Source organism: Pectinophora gossypiella, chromosome 9 (assembly GCF_024362695.1).
Source record: "Pectinophora gossypiella chromosome 9, ilPecGoss1.1, whole genome shotgun sequence".
Classification (NCBI taxonomy): Eukaryota; Metazoa; Arthropoda; class Insecta; order Lepidoptera; family Gelechiidae; genus Pectinophora; species Pectinophora gossypiella.
In genome coordinates this window covers 16,086,524-16,107,210 of record NC_065412.1, presented here as the reverse complement: position 1 = coordinate 16,107,210, position 20,687 = coordinate 16,086,524, and the positions used below count along the sequence as shown (strand labels likewise).

The window sequence follows — 20,687 nt, the reverse complement described above, 5'->3', positions numbered from 1 at the left end:
CTGAATAAAGATATTTTTGAATTTGAATTTGTTATATACAGACAAAAAGGAGGAGCTCGGTGGCGCAGCGGTAAACGCACTCGTTCTGTGATTGTTGAAGTTAAGCAACTTTCGCAAAGGCCGGTCATAGGATGGGTGACCACAAAAAAAAAGTTTTCACCTCGAGCTCCTCCGTGCTTCGGAAGGCACGTTAAGCCGTTGGTCCCGGCTGTATTAGCAGTCGTTAATAACCATCAATCCGTACTGGGCCCGCGTGATGGTTTAAGGCCCGATCTCCCTATCCATCCATAGGGAAGGCCCGTGCCCCAGCAGTGGGGACGTTAATGGGCTGGTGATGATGATATACAAACACGTGAAGCTATTGTAAGTGTGTTAAAATGAACAGCGCCCTAATATGTAAGAAAGACGCTTTTATAACTTCAAACGTCCCATCCATTGTATAGGTTGTTAACATGCGGCTATTCCACGGTCAGCGATCACTCCAGTGTAATTTTATAACGATTTCATTTGAAAAAAGCGATGGTCTTGTTGCTACAGTAAACGGGAGATAAGGTGCATTGTTTAGCCCTAAGTTTTTATGTGTACTAACGTATTTCAAGGAGGGAGTGACCCCACTCCGGTTGATTGAGGAGAGGCCTGTATCCAGCAGCGGGATATGTATGAAATACGTAGGTTTACGAACACAGTGGTGCTAATTCCTGTAAATACCATCTAATTTTATTTTAAGTTATACCCGTCATTTTTTTATCCGCCGAAAAGGAAAAGGACGGGTAATCGACAGCCATGAAATTTGGAACACGTCGATTTTAAGCACAAATCTAAAACAATCCTCTAAAAATTTTACATTGGCCAATAACCCGACAGAATTAAGTTGACAGAACACGTCAAGGCGTTCGCCCGGGTTATTCATTCATTGTAAAATTAACAGTTATCAATCATTCGTCCCTTTCCTTTTCACCTAGAATATCAGAGGTAGAGGTATAGTATCAAAGGTATCACTCACTTAAAATAAAATCTCCAGGAATTGGGGCCAGTGCGTAATTAAAAACAAAATCACAAAAATCACTTTATGATCCTTAGTTTGGGTAGGACACTGCAGGCTTATCATCCGATTGTACGAAAGCAATATATGATCAGTGCTTTGGACGGCATGTTCAGCAAAAAAAAATTCCAATAAATATTTATTCTTCAAAATTGGCTTGCATAGCGCTTTTTGAATGTAACTAGCTGTAAACTACTATCACATCGGAAGCTGTATCGCTGAGGGAAAGACGTGGCCAGAAAACTTCCCAGCACAGGGCCCTAGTCCTACAGTTTCATGTTTTCCTTTCTTTCTTAGCACACATATTAAGTTGAAGTTTTCATCCGTATCCCTGGGCGAGGGTATATAAGATTGAGCGGCGATATTTTCTTGACAGACAGATTAATCGACTTTGGAAACATCTTTAAACGACATGCGTTGCCGAAGCATGATTCCAGCGTTACGACAGTCGTAGGGGTGTGGACCGACAGTCAATAGGCATTGGAGTTGAATTCCTTATTGAGTAACGTTGAAAGTTCACTGCTCGCGGTTACGACTCAGTTGACATTTCAAGTATATTGAAACATGCCACGTACTACCAGACTTGGGAAAAAAATTCGAATAACGAATATTATTATTGTTTATTCGTTTTTCAAATAATAAAAAAAAGTTTATTTAAAGAAACATCATTCGAATGACGATTACATTATTTTATTCGTTATTCATTTTCAAAAATAGAACATGGAATATTATTGTTTGTTACTTTTTAAATTGTAGGTATATAAATACACCGCAAGCCTAGTTATTATTTTTTATTGACTATATTAATATTTTGTGATTGCCATGTTCAGAGATCGCGTGAGTTACTTCGCAGCGTCCCTGGTTCGAATCTGGCTCGGGCTCTAAACCACTGAATTCGACTTTGAATTTGAATTCACGATTGAATCATCGATAATTGATATCACGTGGTTTCCAGGATTTGTGTTTTAAATTGCGTGAATAATATTTGAAAAACGAATACGGTTTAGAGAATCTCGTAAACAATGCTCATTACGATGTGTAAAATAAGTGAAGGTGTTTGCTTTGTTAATTTACTTAATAATGTAAATACAGCCAGATGCCTTCTCCAAATACACTATCACAAACTAATAGGCTGTTCTTCTTCTATCGTGTGGGTTGTGAGATAGAATACCAACCTCATAAACCTTGGTGTCAGGCTTGTTTTTGAGCCGCCAAAGGCCCCTGACATGACTCAGGTAACGACTACTTGCTTACATCAGTAAGTAGTAATCGGGTGCAACGTCTTAACGTGGCTTCCGAAGCACGAATCATCTTACTTTCGGACAATCAGGCTGTAATGATCAGCCTGTAATGTCCTAACCAAACTAGGGATCACAAAGTGATTTTACTGATATGTTATTTCTGATCCCACCGGGATTCGAACCCGGGACTTTCAGACCGGAAGCCTAACGCTCAACTTAATAATGTGAATACGTGACCAGATGCCTTTGCCAAATATACTAGCGCAGATTTAATATACCTACCTAAGTTTGAGAAACGCACAAATTGATAAGAATATATACGTATGAACGGTTGAGTTCAAATATGTCAAATTATGTTCCTAATCGTGGAAAAATTATCAAAATAACAGTGTTCCAAGCTTTATAATATCACGTTGTAATACGTAAACATCATAACAGACGGTCACCCGACGGAATTAAGTTGACAGAACACGTCAAACGGTTTGCATACAAGCGATATACCTATTTAAAATGTAATAGGTAAGTAAACATCATAACAGTATGTAACAGTTATGGCTAATTAGAATACCAAGCATCTCCTTTCTCTGAGCAATGCAAATGGGCCCTGACGGCATGAGAAGCGTTCCGAGTGAAAGCGTAATCACACTTCAACTATTGACTATAACAGTGGTTCTTAATCTGTGGTCTCCGGCCCACTAGGGACCACATCACCAAAAGTGGTCCGCAAAGTTAGAAAATAATTTTCAAGGTAATCTTCTTCTATCGTGTCTGTTGTGAGGTGGAGTGCCAACCTCATCCGCCCTGGGGCTTGTTCAATAAAACTTACAATTGTAAATTACAATGACAATTTGATGTACAATGCGGAGTGTGTGATCACGAATATTTTGCAGTTTCATATTAGCTACGTAATGAACATCAAATTGACGTTGTAATTTACAATTGTAAGTTTTATTCAACCGGCCCCTGGTGTCAAGGTTACTATTGAGCCGCCAAAGGCTTAACGTGCCTTCCGAAGGACGGATCATCTTACTTTCGGACAATCCGGTGATCAGCCAACATCAATCAAGGTAAAACAAATATATAAATGACGAGTGACCCGAAGGTTGCTTGGTTGCGTTGGCAATGAAGCCGCATTTTGTACTTGATTAAATTATATTTCTGTGTTGTAGATCCGCTTGTGCAATGTTGTATTTTTTCCCGCAAAAATCGCAACACCTTTTAAAGATTTTCGGAATTTTCATTTTCGGGATTGTCATTATTATTTTTGTTTGTGAACAATTTCAAACGTATTCTGTTCATAGAATAATGCTTATTACCTACTACCAAACAGTGGGTGGTCCATTCCAAGACAACAATTTATCTAAATGGCCTCCTTACTAGCTAAAAGGTTACTAGCAATTTTTAATCATACAAAGTTGGGTTATCGACCATTAGAATCTCGGTGAAACGTGGGCATATGTTTTAACCTCTGACTATCTAGGTAATCGTGCGTTTATAATACATTATGTTCCAAAAGGTTGAGAACCACTGGACTATAATAACACGTCGAGCGCACGTCACTATCAGTACGATCAATAGTCGATCGACACAATCGGTCACATGGCTGATAAAAAATGAGCGCCCGCGCACAATGCTTCCGAGTTTCCTTTTTCTTCGGAAAAACGTTCGGAAATTATACAGCGGATGTAGGCGCATTTATTATACAGTTTTTATGTTTAAGACTTATTGTAGGTGGTAGCTTGGTAAGTGATTGGTAACATGCTTCTGTTATAATGCATCCATCATTACGTAAGCACACTCCTTAAGCTTATTACAGGTATAATTTAAAATAAAATTAGATGTTGTCTGCAGGAATTAGCGCCGTTGTCAACCTGTACCATAAATCCCGACTTCATAACTTCACAAATTTTCCACAATCGTAACCGGACTTGATTGAACAATCGCCGTACGAACACGAGAGCAAAAAGTCAACGTTCCGACTGGCATTAAGGCAAAACCTGCTTGGAACACGTGACCGAGACCAACCTTCTTAACGCACTACACCGCTGTGGTCGGTGTACACACAGCCTGGTGTATCGGTGGTTTACTGTATACATAAATAATACCACGCGAAGGACCGGTTTTACGAACATTCATTTTAGCGGATTTCTCATATATCGAGACCGCAGCGGGGACTGGAGAAACGGATAAAACATCAATGATGATTTGGGATATTTTAAAATAAGAACAGGGGGGTTAAAAAGGCCAGATCAAAACAATTCATCTAAAACAGCAATGTTGCTATTTGACAGTTGTTTGCATCATAATAATAAACGTTTATTGCATGAATTCAGGTTAGGTACATTGCAGATTACAGTGCATAAAAATAGTAGATATCACCAAATTCTACTTTTTCAAGCATACACAATGAAAGAACGGACGATACAAGTTACATTACGTTAACTTCTGCCTATATAATATCATGTTGATAACCTATAATAAACAAATAAAATAATAAATAACAATTAATAAAATACCTTAAGCCATATTAATAAAATAACAAAATCTAAATTAAACATCAAAATTTACAATCTAAATATTCTTTGACGCTGTAAATGCGCACTTACTTTTATATGCGCAAATGTCAAATTGCAATATTGCTTTTTTAGATGAATCACTTAGATGTGGCCATTTTAACTCCAGGTTGAGAGATAATCAGATAGGCTGATCCCTTATCACCATAAGGTTCACTATATCCATCTTTGGACTTCGTATCAACAGTGGCTGCAAGTTGTCTTTGATTGCTTGTGGCTCTGCCCACCCCATTAGGGATTACGGGCGTGAGTTTATGTATGTATGTATGTTGAGAGATAGATATCTAAGTGTGTATAATTGTTATTAACATTAATGTATTTGCTATTGAGGTAGACGCATTATGCCCTTCCCGGTCTGCTAGAAGAGACTAAGGGAAAAATTGCTGAACTGTTTTGTCTGCCTTGTGTTAGTCTTTCTAAGCTACGTTCCTCAAAAACAATATAGATGGCGCTGTATAGATTTTCCTTCGTTTAACCTTCTAATTTCATGGATAACAGACATATGCATCTTTTATCTTTGTTTTTGGATATCAATGATGACCCTTGTTATTACACCCAGGCACAATTACATATTCCATCCATTATTATTCTAATCAAAATAAAGAGAAGCAATATAGGTAGCAACATAATTCTATATATCTGATCCAAATGTCAAGGGACAATTATTTTTATATATGCTTCTGCTATTTACTTTGTAATTTTGGATGATTATGAACCCAAGCCTCTCCTCTCCTCTCTCCTCCCTCTCCGGTTGATTGAGAGGAGGCCTGTGCCCAGCAGTGGGACGTATATAGGCTATTTATGTTATGTTATGAACCCAAGCAATGAGAAAATGGGTAATTTTCATATTAAAACTGTACAACGCTATCTTTGTTTTTGAGGAACTTTTACTGTTTTTTTTGTACAATAAACTGTTAATACATTAAATGTTATACATGCGTTAAGTTTACGCGGTTATTATCATAACTAAAACACATAATAACGGGTTCTTACCGCGTTTAAAGCAGGGATATGAATGAGATTCCCGATATTTCGACACTGTTGCAAGTGCCATGATGATGGAGGATATCCCTGCTTTAAACGCGGTAAGAACCCGTTATTATGTGTTTTAATTATAAACTGTTAAATAAATAGAGACGTTATTGTTTAAGTTATTATTTGTGTATATTAAGTTGTTGGAAACCTTTGTCGAATTTCTAAAAGTTTCCATGTTGTATTTTTTCACGAACTAGGTGAAGAAGTAGGGTGCGTTTGTGATTCGGAATGTCTCAAATGGAAAAGGCCCCATTGTTTTGGGAGTTTAAAAGAAAACTGGCAAAGTACAAAAGGACATTTATACATAATTGGGTAGTTTCCTAGGTGAAAGATAAATTATGAAATTCTGATTACTAAATAAAGACAGATCTAAAGGTGACAAAAACGCGTTCTTTTTTCCTATTTTTTTTTTTTTTTAAGGTTCAATACGATCTACTCTGAACCGGCGTGCGTGTATGAAGCGATTGATGAATGTGGAGGAAGCAAGAGAAGTGTGTCAGGATCGAAGCAAATGGAATTCTATAGTCTCTGCTTACCCCGGTGGGAAATAGGCGTGAGTTTATGTATGTATGTATGTAATTTATTTATGAATTTTAATAAAGAAAAATGTAATAATAAGTGGGACATTTCACGTTTCTCTATGACGTCACAGGTTGCTTTCTCATTCGAATTCCATAGTAATTTCGTGTTTTGACGTTTAGTAAAAAGTAACTGATTTGACTAGTTGGAAACTAGGTTATTTTGTCGCTCGTCATTGTACAGTCATGAGTAATATAAAGTACCCACTTTAGGACTCTGTCGCACTAACATATTTGACATTTAGTGAGACTTACAGTTCAATTTGTCAAAAAAGTTAATGTGACATGGTACCAAAGTGTATCATATTAATGCTCGTGACCGTACCATTTCGTTCGAGTAATTGGAGATCAAGTCGTCGGAAAGTTTTCACGCACGCCACGTCTCCATTCGTCATTGTTCATAAACGATGGCTAAAAATAGAAACTGGGCCTACAAGAAGCGGATCTTATAAACAAAGAGAGCGATGGTGACAGCGCCCTTGTCGCGCGACAGTGGAGCGTGACACGACAATTGGGCAACAGTTCGCCGACTCGGATTGGCTCACCATTAGGCATTTAGTTCACTGACTAGACTCGCTTTTTGTGCCCGTCCTACGTTATATAAAATATAAAAGAGTGGAATTCTCTGCCGTCTTCTGTATTTCCAAATGCATATAACCCGGGTGCTTTAAAGGCCAGAGTGAACAGGCACCTTCTGGGCGAGCTCCATCTTAGGTCTCGTCAATGCCTTCGGGCAAGTCTCGGGACAACAACAAACCCATCAAAGGTAAAAAAAGAAGATTTGTAGAAAGACCTTCGTGGTCCTGTGGTTGAGCGTTGCAGCAGTGGGCTCACGATCCGGAGGTATCGGGTTCGAATCCTGAGACTGTCCCTAATTTGACCGAGACATTGCTGGATGAAATCAAGATTATCCACAATAACCCTCATCAACTCAGACTATTATTTACAGTGATTTTTATGACAGGTCGCCACCGGGATTCGACTCAACCACAAAGGCCGATTACTACTAAAAATAGTATGCTTAAAGGATTTTATCAAAGTTCAAAGGGTATTTCAAAATGTCAAATTCTTAGAAGTATACTTTAAAGGTTCGCATATTTTGTATGCAGCCAGACAGATACAATGCCTTGGCGATGAACTATTAAAAAGGTGAAGAAAGGTTAAAAAGTTCAATGTTGAATTCTGAAAAGAGCTCCGAAGAATTTCAATGTATTAAGTCCTATTACAGATCACGGTCCGGAGGCAACGGGTTCGAATCCCGGTGGGGACTTATCACAAAAATCACTTTGTGATCCCTAGTTTGGTTAGGACATTACAGGCTGATTACCTGATTGTCCATAAGTGAGTTGGTGGAAGGACGATCCGTGGAAGGAGAAACGAGAGTCAATAATTACCCTGGCACCAGGGTTGATAAGATTGATAATCTACCTCACAGCTCATACGATAGAAGAAGAGCAGATAAATATTGGTCCAGATTCCCACAAACACTTCCCAACTTAATTTCAACTTAATTTCGGCTGCCGAGTGGGCCGCTAGCCAAAAGCTGTCGAAATATGGGAACTTAACGCGGACCCACGATTTCGTCCCTTTTGCCGTCGAGACTTCGGGTGTGCGGTGCTTGGCGGCCAAGGATTTTATTCGCGTGTTGGCGAGGCGCTTGAGGGACCGCGGCAGTGACCCCCGCGCCAGCTCGCTCCTGGTTCAACAGGTTTCCTTAGCAATAGTGCGCGGTAACGCGGCCAGTATAATGGGCACCTTTGAACCAAGTGCGAGAGGGGGCGGTATTTTAGACTGACCTGCAGTGTTTGTGCAATAAAAACAAATTCAAGTTATTCCTGTCATTTTCTTATCCGCCCGAAAGTAATGGGACGTTGATTTACATCTGTTAATTTTAAAATGAATCAGTAACTTGATGAATAACCCGTACAAATCAAATAGGCATCTCGCTGATATGCAACCCGTTTGACGTGTGCTGTCAGCTTAATTCCGTCGGCTTATTGGCCAATGTGTTCCACAAACTACCTGTCGATTACCCATCCCTTTCCTTTTCGGCGGATAAGAAAATGACAGGTATAACCTAAAATTAGATGGATACTGGCGTCAGCACCATTGTCTCCAAAATCATGTTTTTGAATGTGTTATGCAGTAGAATGAACCATTTAGCGGTATCTCGGTTATAATAGGGCTTAAATCTTGCGACATCATAACTAACGGAATGCCAAACCAGTTTGTTCACTATGTTTATTATGTACAACTCTTAATACTCTTCAAGCATTGAATAAAGTTGTTGTTGAAGTGGTGTAAGAGACTGCATTATTCTGGGCCACATTGAGCTTAAACGTGATGGAGGAAGAGCACCAATTAGACAAGTAGACCAGGAGCATTACATAATATGGCACAGGACCAGTCTTCTTCTTCTATCGTGTGGGTTGTGAGATGGAGTACCAACCTCATCAACCCTGGTGTCAGACTATTGAGTCGCCAAAGGCCCCTGATATGGCTCACGTAACGACTATTTACCTACTTACATCAGTAAGTAGTAACCGGGACCAACGGCTTAACGTGCCTTCCGAAGCTCGGATCATCTTACTTTCGGACAATCTGGTGAACAGGACCAGTGATGTGTGTAAAAAGAACTTTATTAGCTAACCTTGAGGCAAATAAAACCAGAGTACAAAGAAGAACATTTAAAAAAAGAAAAGCAGCCAGAGTCCTTTACTATTAAAGAGCTTTTACAACGGGATAATTCCCACTTTGGGAACATTCCCGGGAACGGCACAGCACATTTTTTTATTTTTTTTGACGTGACTTATTGTAGATTTGCCGCAGATGGCATTAACTACTTGGCCGGAAAAAGGGAAACGCTGAAGGCTCTCACCCGGGCATCACAGCACAGGACTGTATCCAGTGTGTGAAAAAAAAGGAAGATTCCTGCGACGTTTCTTCTCCTCAGTCATACATAATTATACTACATTCTGAAGTGGTAGTTAAGTGAAAGGACGGTAACGTAGAAATAAAAAAAAACCTTAACTTTTGACTAGAGTTCAGTAAGGACATTGAAATTAAACGATTTGTCTATTATATATCCCGTTATCCCGTTTTATCAATCAGCTCGCGACACCAAACACTTCAGGACCCCGATACCGACCCCGCCGGCGTGGTCGACGATTTCCCTCAATCAGCGCTTATCGCTATCGACCCACTAGGGGTCAATTAATTCTTTCAAATATTTTTCCTCTCAGACGACGCCCTGAGCCGAGGTTCGCGCCCATCTGGGCATCCTCAGGTCTGTTGTCTTAAACGTTGTACCGGGTTGCCTTCAGCGCTCCCCATTTGTCCGGCCAAGTAGTTAATGCCATCTGCGGCAAATCTACAATAAGTCACGTCAAAAAAAACCCGTTTTACACAGGGCGTAACAGCCTCCGTGGTCTAGTGGTAAGAGCGTTAGGCTCACGATCTGGAGGTCCGGGTTCGATTCCCGATGGGGACATTGTCGAAATCACTTTGTGAGACTGTCCTTTGTTTGGTAAGGACTTTTCAGGCTTGAATCACCTGATTGTCCGAAAAAGTAAGTTGATTCCGTGCTTCGGAGGGCACGTTAAGCCGTTGGTCCCGGCTATTAGCCGTAAAAAAACACCTCCACCTACCCGCAGTGGAGCAGCGTGGTGGAGTATGCTCCATACCCTCTCCGGTTGATTGAGAGGAGGCCTGTGCCCAGCAGTGGGACGTATATAGGCTATTTATGTTTATGTTACACAGGGCGACACGTTTGCTAAAAAGGGACAAAGCATTGTAAAGTAGTCTTCAAAATAACTTGCCTTATAAACTACGAGTTATAATATATTTTCGTATGATAATAGCGATGACCAATAAAATGGCAGGGCGAGCAAGGTCAACCGTTCATCAGGTTTATATCAATGGTAGTCGAGTCACGAAGAACATGAAGGTCTCCATCCATATGTTTCTGGGCAAATAACCACGTTTACTTTGACTTTTAAGGCACGTGTAGAAAAAAGCTCCTACGCTCCACTGGGAGCGAATATTAAACATAGGACATGATCAGAAAATGATAAAATAATGACGAAAACTAATAATAAAACATTATGTATGTACGTAAAAATGTATCTCTCCTTCCCAGAAACTGTGAAAGGCATACTTACAATACAAGGAATAAAAATAAAATTGCTATTCAAAATTCTAGATTAAGTAAATTTGGGGCTATGTATGTTTTTACAATAAAATACCAGATAATATTTTGACTTTGTCAGAAAATAAATTTAAAGCTCATGTGAAGCTTACTTTATATAAAAAGCTTACTATAAGATTAATCATTACCTAAATGATAAAAATGTGAATGTAAAAAAGTATAATCAAAAGTATTTTTATCCCCTTAGAGGTTTATTTCCGGGATAAAAGATTAAATCGAAAATACCTGAATAGGGCGCGACTTCAACCAGTACCTCAGCCGGCTCATGCGATTTTGTGATGCGGTTTGATCTATACGTATAATCATTAGCACCTCCACCAACCCCCAGTGGAGCAGCGTGGTGGAGTATACTCCATAAACCTTTCGGCTGATTGAGGAGAGGTATGTGCCCAGCAGTGGGTCGTATATAAACTGTATGTGTATATTTACTAAACACTATGCAATTGTGTTTAGCGAACTAATGTACAAAATTTGTTCTGCCTATTACAAATTCGTTACAGAACACCTACTTCCAAATATGTTGCTCCTTTACTAGCCAAGGTTTCCCGACTTGTTTGCCTAAAAGTAGTTTGAATCGGATACATAGATCAAAAGAATATTGCATGGGTAGGAGGACGACTCGGTGGTACAATGGTTAACACGCTCGGCTTGACCAGAGTTGCGGAGTCAAGTTCCTTCAGAGTAAAAAAAAATGAATTGATTTTCTCTTTATAATTTGTCGTGTCTTGATATTTTGCCTTGAATCAACAAAGCATAGGCAATTCAGGCACCTATTGAAGATTTGATCAACTGTTGGGTATAGGGTTACCAAGCCACCTACAAGTCCATCACAAATGGACGTGTGACGTCATTAAGAATAATCGTGCGCAATTACGAACGTCACTGAAGACAATTCGTGGCTGACTTTGCAAACTGACGTATCTGCATTTTTTTGCTAAAATGATTTATGTTTTATTGACATTAACAAAAGGTGTAGATCAGATTCGCAAAAAAAATCAGATACGTCAGTTAGCGACGTCAGCGGCGAATTCTAAGTCCGTAATAATCGGAACCATTGTTATCAAAAACCGGACGCGATATCTACGACAGGTTCGCCTTAGAAAGGTAATACTTGTTTCTATTCCGGACTACTTGTCAAATGCCAATATTGGACACGTCGTTACAACTAGGGTTGCCACCTTTTTTGAGAAAAATAAACTTTTTAAATTTTTCCTTTAAGCATTTTATTTTTAAAGTAACGTCTAGGGCTCTATGCCGAAGTTTTTCTTACAGGTTCTTATCCCCGGCTATACAGGTTGTGAGAATCTGCAGTAATTTTAGGCGGATGAGACGTTCGTTATGTAAAAACTGACAATTCAAAGTGTAACTATCAACTGAATAAAGATATTTTTGAATTTGAATTCGACAAATGGTCTAAATATTTACAGAAAAAACTTATTATAAAGTGGGAAAAACGCGGTCTTATAGCGATCGTTTAAGAGCGATCTCTTCCAGACTAACTTTTGAAAAGTACACAACAACATAATACATGTGCAACTGCGCCCAAATAAACAGACAGAGATGACAAGCATCTCAACGCATTTTTTTTCTTTATTACTCGTAGAGAAACAATCAATATTGGATACCGTCGATAATGATTACGAAACGACAAGTTTGTCTCAACAAATTATGCTAATACTCTGTGCTGGATTCGAAACACCTGTTGTAGAAACCAAGGCATTAAGGTCGTCAAGAATGCGAAGACTCCAGAACAGTTAGATCCACTTTTCTTCGACCATGTTGTTCTAAACCGTGACTGATGTACCATTAGTTTATTAAGTGAGGTAATGATGCGAGGAGTAACTACTTTTTTATAATAAAAACAAGTAGACGAGCCACTCGATGGGAGGTGGTCATCGTCGCCTATAGATCTTTGCAACATCAGAGATGCCTATACGTCGCCTTTGAGAATCCTTGGTGTCTAGCCGTATCCCAAATGTTCCCAATTTGACGCCGCCTTACGAAGACTAGAGATAATAGCGCCGATTTCTGCAGACACCTTCCAATTTCACCTGTCATTTTCTTATCTGCCGAAAAGGAATGGGACGGATGATTGACAGCTCTTAATTTTAGGAAGAATGAATGAATGAATAACCCGGGCGAATCAAAAGGTATCTCGCTGGTATACAAACAGTTCAAGTGTCAACTTACGAGTAATTCTGTCGGGATGTTTTAGGTATGCTTGTCGATTACCCGTCCCTTTCCTTTTCGGCGGATAAGAAAATGACAGATATTTATCTTTAACTTCGTTTTGTAATAGGGATTGGAGTAATTTTATTTTGGTTTTGAACCATTTATGAAATCCAATTTTAGCCTAGAGGCTTAGAATAAGGAATAAAACTACGTATAGAACGGCAACTCTCCGCTCCCCACCAGTGGCTGAGCTAGGTTTACCTCACCCCTCGTATATGTATGGGCGTCAGACGTCACACACACAGATGCGCGTGTACGATAACGTCAATGGTGTCTGTGTAAAACGAGGTTTTTTGTATGAAGTTTCCGGGGTGTCCTAGAGGTCAGTGAACTCGTAACTAAATGAAACTGTGACCAAGTGACCACGCTTGGTCGCCTGTTTCGGATCACGCTTCGAGAGGATTTCCTTTTTTTATAGTTTCACCATCTAGATGATTCTTATTTGACTGCTACGAATATAAAATAGATTCAAATTCAAAAATATCTTTATTCAGTAGGTGACAATTTTTACATAACGAACGTCTCATCCGCCTAAAACTACTGCAGCTTCTCACAACCTGTATAGCCGAGGGAAAGAAGCTGCAAGAAAAACCTCGGCACAGGGCCCTAGACGTTCTTGAAATACAACGTACTCAGAAGTTATAGTATACGTAAGTACCTTATTACCCTCTCTTACCGATGAATTGAGGTCTTTGCCTTGAGAGCAACTTGTTGCGTAACAACAAACTTTAATAAAAGTTATAAAATCAATAAGTAATATTAAAAATAATCTCTTATGTAAAATTATGTGACCGTTGATTATTTGAAAGTAAATCGAATTCGACTGACAAATGCCACCCGCTGCTGCGATACTCGGTACAAACCATCGACGATACAACCTGTGGACTCCTAATAACCGTTGATTGTCAACATATCTGACTAATAGATCAGGTCTCTGTGGTCCAGTGGTTGAGCGTTAGACTCACGGTCCTTATCGTATCGGGTTCGAATCCCGGTGGGGACATATCACAAAACTCACTTTGTGATCCCTAGTTTGATTAGGACATTACAGGCTGATCACCTGATTGTCCGAAAATAAGACGATCCGTGCTTTGGAAGACACGTTAAGCCGTTGGTCCCGGTTACAACTTACTGATGTAAGTGAGTAATCGTTACATGAGCCATGTCAGGGGCCTTTGGCGGCTCAATCATAACCCTGACACTAGGGTTTATGAGGCTGGTATTCTACCTCACAACCTACACGATAAGAAGAATAGATCAGGCCAGGCCAATCGCGAACATTACGGTGTTTAAGATCTTGAGTGAGCGTCCTACTTTCTTCACCTACTTACCTCAGCTAGGTAACGAAATTAATTCTATACGAAAAATCAAACATGGCGTCTATTTGGTAGTATCGTCGATTCAAAGTAATCTAGGCCAAATTTTTCGGCGTGCCTAACAAGGTTCCAAAGAAACATCTTTGGAAAAAAAATCTTTGAGTTTGAGTTAAATTTGCATGACAATATATTCGCAAGTGTTGTGACTTGTGAAGCGAGTGCAACGAACGTGACTTTTGAAGTCAATGAATTGCACATTCCTCGAACTTGTGAATTATGTAAGAACACATACATAATATAAATATACATCAGAATCACGCTCGCGGGCTATCTATTTGTACAGAACAGTCATATAATATAAGTCATAAGAAAACAATGTGCAGCAATTTCTCGGCACCTATCACGTTGGTCTAACAGAAAGCTCGGTGAGGCGTGGGTACTTAGTTCATCTTGCTATGGATGCACTCTCTGTCTATACTGGGTGTTAGTGACATCGTAACGAAAACTTTGAGGGGTGGTTCAGCCCATGATTCTGTATAGGGTGTTAGTGAGATCGTAACGAAAACTTTGAGGGTTGATTCAGACCATGATTCTCAGTTGATATCAAGTGGAATTTTCCAGCGCAAAAGTATGGAAGTTTAAAAAAACATGAATTTTTCGACAGCAAATTCCACTTGATATCAACTCAGAATCATGGTCTGAATCATCCCCCTCAGTATTCGTTACGGTGTCACTAACACTCATACCAAGTTGTATGGCTAATTGTATGTACTTAGACGGGGTGTAAGTAACATAGTAACGAATACTGGGAGGGATTATTCAACTCATTATTCTGTGTTAATATCAAGTGGAATTTTCCATCGCAAAAGTATAGAATAAAAAATATAAAAAAAAATCTCTCCCACCTACAAACATTTTTCTTTTTCCATTCTAATTTTTAGAATTCCGGCCAGTGTTTCAATGTCTCGTAAACATTTTACTCGATTAGAGTTGCCCTTAGACTCGTATTTTCTTCAACATCTCAATTTAATTCCGAGTAACAATTGAGACTTCAATTGTTTACCTAGATTGACACTCTCGTGTCTCTTTCGGGGTTTTGTTAACAAAAATCACATCCGAATACGGTTTTTCAAAACGGCGCATGCGACGATACTACACCACCTTTCTCCAAGGCGGTTTGATTAAAAAACAAACAAGTTTAAAAAATCCTTCCATTGATAGATCTGGTTAGGAATCGCATCTGGTCGGGCATTACGGTTTCTTTTATATAACAGAAGTCATCGTTTTGGTACAAATCAGCTAAGATAAAACCGGTACAATAATGTCTTCTACACTACGCCCTAGATAAACTCTCATTTCAATCTATTCTCAGACTACAAATTAGCCATGAATGAGTTGCATATTTTAGAACCAGACTGTATTATGTAAGAATGCGAATATTACAAGTATTAGCTGTACAATAGAGGTGTATTTAGCAAGTGGTTGGGAAAAGCAGTGTGGTATGAAAACTGGGTTAACGAAGCGAACGCTGCCGTCTCTCGATATTTGCATGAACTCAGAAACAATCGATTGCATTACTTAGCGTTGTTTCAAGCTACTGTTGAGATAACATTTGAGTGTTTGTTTTACAACAGAAAACTGGCTCGGTTATGCGTAATAATCGAGTTTCATATTTTGTCGAGTATTTAATTTGACGAAATTTCAGCAATATTTTGCGCGTGTTTATTTGTTAACGAACAAATGCAGTATTTTGGGATCAAAATTGACAAACAAAATAGGGATACAACCGAACTTTTACTTAGTTGAACTAAGACACGGTGTCAGAGTTATTATTTAGCTGCCAAAGGCCCCTGACATGGCTCATGTAACGATTACTCACTTACATCAGTAAGTAACCGGGACCAACGGCTTAACGTGCTGATGAAGCACGGATCATCTCACTTTCGGACAATCAGGTGATCAGCCTGTAATGTCCTAACCAAACTAGGTATCACAAACAAAGGTATAAAAGCCTCATTTGACAATCTATTGTGCGCGTAGGATTGCAAAATCTATTGAAACCTATGTCGTTTTGTTTTTGTCGGCTCAAGGTTACAACGGCACCTATTGTAACATTGTAGGAATTCTCACAATTCCCACGTACGGTCTTCGTATAAAATTTCGTCACCAAATTGTTCGTGCTTTTAAAAAGCCGTTCCAAACCTCTCCGCGGTTGTAACAATTGTTTAAAGTGAAAATAATACGCTGACGTTATCGTAAATTGCCAAGATGAAGATGGCTGTATTGAAAACGTATTTAAAATAATGGGACTTATTTATTTCTTACTTTCTCTAGGAAATGTCATTTGGAAGATTATGAAAGTGGTCTTCTTCGCAATGTAATTTTGGTTTTTGGGTCAAACTGCGGAGATTACAGTTTTGTGACCTTCGTTACTTTTCATAATGATAGTACCTAGAGAAAAAATATACAGGTTTGACAATCACCTGCCTATAACGAGATTAAAGTTTTATAGCCCGAACTTTTAAAAGTTAAAAATATAGAAACCTCGTCTCAAAATAAACCAGTCCAAAACTAATATTGTTTCACGCTATTATTTAAAACTAGAACAATGAACTATGACATCCAATAGTTTAGATTCGCACGTCGTATTTTTTTTTTGTCGGCGTTATTGTAATAATAACCGCGGAGGTCCGTGTAGCTCTATGTGTAATAATTACAGATAATTATTACGAGCCTTCAAGTCACGTCCGAAAATATATACTCATTGCATGTAGCACATCAAAACTTGTCATTTTCAAGATGAGATAGGTATTATTATATTCGCACGCGAGTTGAGCGAGCGATTCAAAAATAAGACCCCGGTACCTTTCTTTTGGGAGTACCTCAGACTAAGCATCAAATAAAGTTTTCTCAATAAATGTCTGATAGTCGGCCGATTAATTTGATAGGCTTTTAGATACGGTCTACTTAATCAGCAAGTGGTTAAATAAATATATTTGTTTCTAAGTCTGTGAAGTGTGCAGTCATGAGCAATATCATGTACCCAGAACCCTGTCGCACTATCATATTTGACATTTAATGAGACTTATGGTTTAAGTTGTCGAAAGAGTTAATGTGACATGGTTTTAAAGTGTATACATAATAGTACTCGTGACCGTACATATAGGTACATATACATTGGTCATTATCAGTGATGTGCGAGAAAGTTCCTGGCGGTAAAAAGGCTGTAAAAAGAGGTTGAATTACCTATCAGAGTACAAGAAAGAACAATTTGAAAAGCAGCCGGTGTCCTTACTTTGAAAACGTTTTTGAAAAAGGAATATTCCCGCTTTAGGATCTTCTTGGAAACGACACATTACTGGTCATTAACAAATCTGGAGGTTTCTTTTCATAACCTTAAGTTAAAGAAGCATCTTCTACTGTTCTGATTACGAATCGCTTGGCGTGAAGGTACATTGCATTGTATGTATGTAATTAGGTACAGTTCGAAAGCTAACTGAATGCAAATAATGATTCCTATGGGAGTGTGCACAACGGGACCGCAATTGTCTGCATCCAGTTTGTCACTCTGTTATTGGAGGTAGGATTACCAACTCGTTTCAAAAATAAATCTTAACTCTTAATTACACGGGATTGAATTGCCATGAATGACATCATTAAAAGGATGGTACGGCATACCGTTGTTTTTGCTCGAGTTGGCGGGGGCGCTGCCGTGGCCCCAGATACTGTAACTCATGTGGTGTGGCAATATTATCTATGGCCAGTTTATTACTCGAACTATTAGGAACTTGCATTCCTTTAGAACAAGGTGTACATTCGTACTTTGCAATAGGAATTCAAAGAACGCGACATTTGAAGAAGGCCGACTTGCCGCGTCTTGTTGTTAGAAATACTTTTGTAATTGACTGTAGGTCACAGTAACACATAAACGTACACTAGTCTAACGATCAGTCCCTTGTTTATTTTTCCTTAGTGATCGTGTTTTGCGGTGATTCCCAACCTTTGCGACATAGCAACCGCGCCGCGCGTGGCGCGAAATATATCGAGGGCTTCGACCAATAGCCGTACAACGTTTATCTGCGTAGATAGCAATCGCTGCTGGATGGTTGTTGTGCAGACCGCGCAGGCGTCGATTTTTTGTCGCACCGTAAAGGGTTTGCAGTATTTAAAAAACCACGCGTACCTAAATCCGATTCGGCTTTTCGGCCGTGATTCGGCGTTAAAATGTATAGGTTTGGAACTCACCCTGCAGGCTGGGCGCGGAGGCGGGCGCGGCGGGCTGCGCGGGCGCCGCGGGCGGGCGGCGGCGGCGCGCGGCGGGCGGCGCGTGCAGGCCGGGGGCGGAGGCCGCGCGCGTGGCGCCGCGGAAGCCGGGCGCGCGGTAGCGGGCAGACTTCACGGGGCCCGGGGGCGTGCACGCCGCGCCCGCCAGCGACGGCAGGCGGGGCAGCGAGCCTGCGCGCTGCTCCTCTTCTGACTGTGGAGAGGAAGGCACTTTTAGTACGTACGGTCTAGCCAACGAAACAATTAACTCACCGCGTCGTGTTGACAACATCAACAATAAAATATATATCTTTTTTCATTATCGTGGTAACTTTTAAGCTCTCTCTCTCCTTCTGTTACGCCGCCCGAATCTAACGTGTGAGTCGTGTGCAAATAAATAGTTATAATTTCAATACAGTCTTTTAACTACGGACTACCGCGGCCCTGAACATGTCGTTTTTATTTGTCTACAAGCGACATAAACCTATCATCTTATCCGGTATCTGCGTTACGTATGTATCAGTAAGTATTATCAGCAGCCATCACCACGTCTACATACGTGACATTGACAGCACAATTCCACATACCACAGCAAATACAGTTAGATAAACAACGCAACAACGACCTCCGGAGTCCAGTGGTTGAGTGTTGAGCTCACGATCCGGAGGTCCCGGGTTCGATTCCCGGTGGGGACATATCACAAAAATTACTTTGTGGTCCCTAGTTTGCTTAGGACATTACAGGCTGATCACCTGATTGTCCGAAAGTAGGATGATCCGTGCTTCGGAAGGTACGTTAAGCCGTTGGTCCCGGTAAGTAGTAACTTACTAATGTAAGTTAGTAGTTGTTACATGAGCCATGTCAGTGTCAGGGGCCTTTGGCGGGTCAGTAGTAACCCAGGGTTGATGAGGTTGGTACTCCGCCTCATAACCCACACGATAGAAAAAGAAGAACAACGCACCGCGTTTACCTATCTATTGTTGGGGTGATTTACGACATAATACATCATCATCATCAGCCCATTAACGTCCCCACTGCTGGGGCACGAGCCTTCCCTATGGATGGATAGGGAGATCGGGCCTTAAACCATCACGCGGGCCCAGTGCGGATTGATAGTTATTAACGACTGCTAATGCAGCCGGAACCAACGGCTTAACGTGCCTTCCGAAGCACGGAGGAGCTCGAGATGAAAACTTTTTTTTTTTGTGGTCACCCATCCTATGACCGGCCTTTGCGAAAGTTGCTTAACTTCAAAAATCGCAGACCGAGCGCGTTTACCGCTGCGCCACCGAGCTCCTCCCTGTATTCGGTACCGTTCTATAAAGATATTCACAGTATACTTGTGTGCCAGACTGTACTGTTTACAATACCACCACAGCGAACACGTTGAACAAGTAGCGGAATGGAAAGTAAGGTTGTTGTGGTGTGGTGGGCGATGTTACTTAACGTGATCGGGTCTTGCTGGACGGAACGAGTTTTATAAGACAAAACTGACTTCGGAAACGATTTCCCGTCACTAGACTTCCTATTTAAAAAAATTACACATAACCAATTTGAGAGAGTTGCCTCAATAATGCGGCGTGTGCGCGAGAGCCCCAGTATAGTCCTGGGGCCTGTTTAATAAAACTTACAATTGTAAATTACAACGACAATTTGATGTACATTGCGGAGTGTGTGATTAAATTGTCGTTGTAATTTACAATTGTAAGTTTTATTAAACAGGCCCCAGGTAAGACTCAGACCTAGGGTCACCCCCTCTGACTTTGAGTCTCCGGCCGATCTCCCTGATCAATTCCCTCGCCTCACTACCCCAAGGACCTGCAGTCTCAAAAGCCACGGGCACAAACACGTATGCAGTTTTTAGTACACTGTTTTTTATTACATTGAATATGTTTAAAAGATCTCGTTCACATGTCCGGATTTCGGACTCTAAAATTGGGGGTTTTCACGCGTCTTGTCCTGTTTTCAAAATTTTAGAGATGGCAACCCTTCTATGCTTATTAACGACACAAAACGCACAAAACTAGCTTACATACAGACAGATGACAGATGTAATTCTTACCGCACATTAAGTATTGTAAATTGTTATCTTATTGAAATATAATCAATAATTGTACTTAACTACTCGTTGACTCAGTAAGTATACTAACCGGTACCAACGGCATAACCTGCCTTCCGAAGCACGGAAACGTCTTATTTT

At 40.2% G+C, this 20,687-nt stretch overlaps 1 protein-coding gene across 2 annotated transcripts in view; it reads right to left on the bottom strand.

Annotated features, from left to right (window-relative positions):
- The window catches only part of LOC126369598 (uncharacterized), a 149,851-nt gene that overhangs the window by 38,672 nt on the left and 90,492 nt on the right, over nucleotides 1-20,687 (bottom strand). For both annotated transcript variants that reach the window (XM_050014083.1, XM_050014084.1), the window contains exon 4: nucleotides 18,470-18,701. In XM_050014083.1, the coding sequence (XP_049870040.1) occupies nucleotides 18,470-18,701 (232 nt within the window). The remainder of the gene's footprint in view (nucleotides 1-18,469; nucleotides 18,702-20,687) is intronic.